The sequence below is a fragment of the Bidens hawaiensis genome, unplaced genomic scaffold, assembly GCF_021521415.1.
Source record: "Bidens hawaiensis isolate Kalapana, Puna unplaced genomic scaffold, B.hawaiensis_p1.1 tig00038111_1, whole genome shotgun sequence".
Lineage (NCBI taxonomy): Eukaryota > Viridiplantae > Streptophyta > Magnoliopsida > Asterales > Asteraceae > Bidens > Bidens hawaiensis.
In genome coordinates this window covers 118,083-122,698 of record NW_027505529.1, presented here as the reverse complement: position 1 = coordinate 122,698, position 4,616 = coordinate 118,083, and the positions used below count along the sequence as shown (strand labels likewise).

At 34.5% G+C, this 4,616-nt stretch overlaps 1 protein-coding gene across 1 annotated transcript; it reads right to left on the bottom strand.

The window, feature by feature from the left end:
* Nucleotides 1-1,038: 1,038 nt before the first annotated feature.
* On the bottom strand, nucleotides 1,039-3,234 carry LOC143613761 (E3 ubiquitin-protein ligase MBR2-like). Its single transcript, XM_077087383.1, has 5 exons — nucleotides 1,929-3,234; nucleotides 1,785-1,835; nucleotides 1,597-1,695; nucleotides 1,387-1,524; nucleotides 1,039-1,305 (listed from the first exon to the last, which is right to left on the bottom strand). The coding sequence occupies exons 1-5, from the start codon at nucleotides 3,204-3,206 to the stop codon at nucleotides 1,177-1,179; spliced, it is 1,695 nt and encodes a 564-aa protein (XP_076943498.1). The 5' UTR covers nucleotides 3,207-3,234; the 3' UTR covers nucleotides 1,039-1,176.
* Nucleotides 3,235-4,616: the final 1,382 nt, after the last annotated feature.

Genomic DNA, 4,616 nt, shown 5'->3' with positions numbered 1-4,616 from the left:
AAAGAAAAAGTCAACACACAATTTGATAATAATATTATCTTTTTATACGAGTTGCAGTTGCATTCACAATGGTTATTGCGTCATCCAAAGGCCACCGTTTTGGCCTCTCACCACCAACTTGTTAAAAGTATTTTTGGTATCAAAAAACAACTGGTCTATAACCAAAATAAATACACAAAATATTTTATTATATTTCTAAATAATACAACCTAGTGGCAAATTTAAATATTCCAAGTATGTATTAAAAATCTTCATATACCCTAAGAGGATTGATCTTGCGAGAAGTGATATTACAGCGAGAAGTGCGAGAAGTGAATGTGTAACTCAATTAATCCCTAATTTCACTCTCTTTCTTATGATGTTACCTATATGTATAAAGGTTGGTTGTATTTATGTCTTAGCTACACACATTCAAACCTACCTACACACATATGCATGCGTACCTACACAGATTCAAACCTACCTACACACATACAAACGTACCAAGTCACATTCAAACCTACATACCTACACACATACAAACATACATACACATACACAAAAATACGTACCTACACACGTACATACGCACCTACATAATAAGATAGGGAGTGAAAATTAGGGATTAATGGAGTTACACCTTCATTTCTCGCACTTCTCGCTGTAAAAAAAACTTCTGAAATGATCCAATACCTATACCCTGGGCCCAAAAAACCATCTAGTAAAAGTTACATGTATGAGTGACAAATTAAACATTCCAAGAAAGTATGGTGTTATAAAATTATAATTACTAAAACATTCATTTTGATAATCTTAATCTCATATCATACCATGTAATAGGACGGGTATTTAATATTTATAATCTCAGTCTCATGCATAATTGTATAAAAAGTTAAAAACATTCCAAGAAAATAAATGAGAATATGGCATTAGTTTCACCTTTTGATTCCATTACATCCTCCAAAACAAAATTTTAAATTTAACAAAATGGTAAAATAACAATAGGAAAATACAAAATTACTCGGGAATAATAATAATAATAATAATAATAATAATAATAATAATAATAATAATCTAAATAAAGGGCATTAACCAAAGAATACTATTCGCCTCAAAAACATTACCAAATCCACCTTCCTTTTGTTCATGCTTCTTGAATCTTCATCCAATAATTAAGCAAAAACCTTGTGTTAACCCTCACTTAGAAGCCGCAGACTTACAAAACGGGCACGAGTTCTTCTGAAGCAGCCATTGTTTAATGCAACCGATGTGGAAATCATGCCCACAATCCAATGTTCCCAAATCATCTCCATTCGCATACTCCTCCTGTTAAATCATATAAATATTTACACAATAACACGGAGACTAATCATTTAGTAACAATAATTAAATATATACAACGCGTACCTGACATATGCAGCAAGGTTCAGCATCTGGCTGACCCGTCACACTTGCATATGTTTTCTGTTTCAAAGACTTTAAAACCTTTTCTTCGGTCAATCCAGTGCTCACGTTTCCAATTCGTTCTTCTAATGCCAATAGCTCCTGAACACAAAATACATAATATTATGATTCATCGTTTAGCTAGAAACATATGAAATGTTTTTCGTTTGTTACCTCGTATGACATGTTATCAATATCGAGCCGCATATCCCTGTGTCGGTCATGAATGCCCGCCATGCCAAAGAAGACAGATTGATCAACACCCATAACGTCCTGCCACATGATATAAACAAACTACATAAAAATGAACTTTTATAAAAATAAACTACATATTTTACAGTTTTGTATATAAAGAAACTAACCTCGAATCGCAAGCTTTCTCCTCTGCGTATAAGATCCAATACATTGCGAAACTTCAACAAGAAAAAACATGACGGTTTCAGCATAACGAGAACACAAAATTATGTAACTTTATTAGTTTGAAATAACAAAAACAAATTACAAACCTTGGACGGTATCCGGCCTCTTCTTTCACTTGCACCTGCCACGGTCCGTGCAAGATGAGGAAATCCAAAAGCACTATCAAGCAGTCTATCAGTGGAACCGGGAAGACGATGTTGTGGATGATGACCGGTCACACCAATTACAGACGGGATTCCAGATTCTTGTGAAGAAGAAGCTGAAGCAACCGCAGGTGATGGAATTCTAGGTAGAAGATTACCATTTTGCCCTCCAGCACCGGAATCATTGTGGGACAATGTATACCATCGAAGAGCTTCAGAGAGACTTCTAGAAGGATAAAGTGAAGACCCGTGACGTGGGCCCGAATTTGCAACCGAGACATTCCCATTCCCACCACCGGGATTCAAATTCCAGTTAACTGCAGGTTGAGCAGTGTTTCTCATGTCATGTGGTGGGACAAATAACGGATGGTCGGATATATTAGTTGACGTTGAAATAATATTTGATGGTAGGGGAAGGTTAGCTCTCGAGCTAGATGGAGAACTCCGGTTTCTAGAAGTTACGTGCAGGTTTCTTCTTAATGCCGGGACCCGCAACATAGGTTGACCAATTTGACTTGATGAATTATCCCCCGTTGTTGCAACCGGGTTGAGTCCCAAAGAAGGATACGGAGACGAAAAATTTAGTTGCCTGTTAATATTATTATTACTACTATTACTAGCCGGGACACGCAGCTGTTCCTCTTGCCGAGAATTATTAATCCTTATCCGAACATTTCTACGGTTGTTATCTGCTCCAACACTCGGTCCAAGTCTTGGAATAGTCGGGTCAGGAGAACTTAAACTTAACTGCCCGTTAGTACCGATACTACCAGTTTGAAAGACGTTTGAGTTTATGATCCCGGAAGATGATTGACCGATAGTTAACTCAGACGCTTTTCTTTTACCGGGCCGTTGTCGGGACTCCATTTCAAACGGGCCCAAAGATGAAATACTACTACTACTACTACTAGCATAATTTGCAGGCTTGATGCCGATAAAAGTCGACGGATTAACGGTAACATTATGACCATTATTAGCATCACCGAGCGAGAGCATACTTGCCGGCGGCTCATGACGACGACTCACATGGTTTGAACTTGATTCACCCATACTCCACAAACTTAGGTTTTGAGTTTCTTGATTTGTGTTGGTCGGTGCGGTTCGAATGAAGTTAGTCCAGTGAAATTGCGGTTCTACAACACTAGAATCAGATGAGCTCGAACCATGTTCTAATGGTAAGCCTTCTTGTGATGAACCAATAATCCCCTTTTGCCCTTGCATTAGGTTAACAATGGTTTATAAAAATGAAACCCTGCAATTTATTAATACCAATGTCACAACATTCAAGAAAGAGTTAATTGCTAAAGTGTTGTGAAGCACCAAACCATGTGTAACATGTACTAAAGTCAAATCTTGTGACCTAAATTAGGTGGATTCATGTCAAAACTTCAAGCAACATACAAAACAGTTGTACATCATAATAAACATTTTAAACCAAGAAAACAATGAACAAAATCTTGCAAATCTTCTAACAACCAATTAAATCTACAAATCATCATGAACCCACATCCTAATTCACAAAAAAACAAAGATTCAAACAAGAAAACACAAGCCTAAAGGCCCTAACCCTAAACATACATACAAATACATATAAAAATCCAAACTTTATAGCATAAAGAGCATACATACAATCTTTCAAGCAAAACCCATCATCTAAAAACCAAAATAATCAAGAAAAAATGCTAAATTTAAGAAAAAAACACAAAACTGGAACTGGGTATTGTATAGAATGATCGATTGAAGGTACCTGAAGATCTTGAACCGGTAAAGCAATCAGCTTTATGAGTGGGTTTTGGAAGAAGAAGAGAGAAATCCACGACGAAAGAAATTGTGTGGTTTGTTGGGTGCAATTGAATTTAGAGGAGGTTGGGTTGGAATGGATTATTAATTAATTAATTATTAATATTAATAGTATTTGATTTACGAAAGAACCTAGATACACACAACACAAAGTCCTATAAAGAGAGATGAGTACGAATTGGGCTTGTCGGGAAACTAGTTTCTTGTTTCGACTTATTATTATTCACCCCTTTCACATGCCTCTTTTTCATATCTAACCTCTTCTCTTTATATAATTATATTTATATATATATATATATACCTTCCTGTTATTATGATTTATTTTTTTACCTACTATTCTTCAACTAATTAATTTAAAGTTAGTGCGGTTCTTCAAATCTGAATATTTTGATAGAAAGGTTATAAAAGTTTGAATATTTGTGTTACCTTGTATTAAAAATCAGATATGCAATCAATATATTGTACATTTAACTTGGTCACTTATTTAATAATAGTATTTAATTTTATATTTGTTATGAATATTGTTCGACAAGGAAACATAATGTGATGGATATAACAAAAGAAAATATAGAATTGCATTTATTGTATGTATAATGGGAAGTTTTAATATTTCTTTATTAAAATAGGGAGAGATAAATTTTTTAATTATTTTTTTGTATGTGTATGTCGTTTGATTTAGTGTGTAGCTTGATAGTAGCATCTAGATGATTTTTGTATATGTGATTTGTTTGGTTGTGATATATAAATATGTAATGAAATTGAAGAATAAAATAAGTAGGATCAATTTCTTTAATTTTTTTCAAGTAAAGAAATTAATAATGCTTCTTTTAA

Excerpts from the sequence above, each read along its gene's own strand:
- LOC143613761 (XM_077087383.1), bottom strand. The coding sequence starts at position 3,206 with ATGCAAGGGCAAAAGGGGATTATTGGTTCATCACAAGAAGGCTTACCA. Across the intron at positions 1,836-1,928 it reads GAGGCCGGATACCGTCCAAG|TTTCGCAATGTATTGGATCT; the intron begins GTTTGTAATTTG and ends TTCTTGTTGAAG. Across the intron at positions 1,696-1,784 it reads GAGAAAGCTTGCGATTCGAG|GACGTTATGGGTGTTGATCA; the intron begins GTTAGTTTCTTT and ends ATCATGTGGCAG.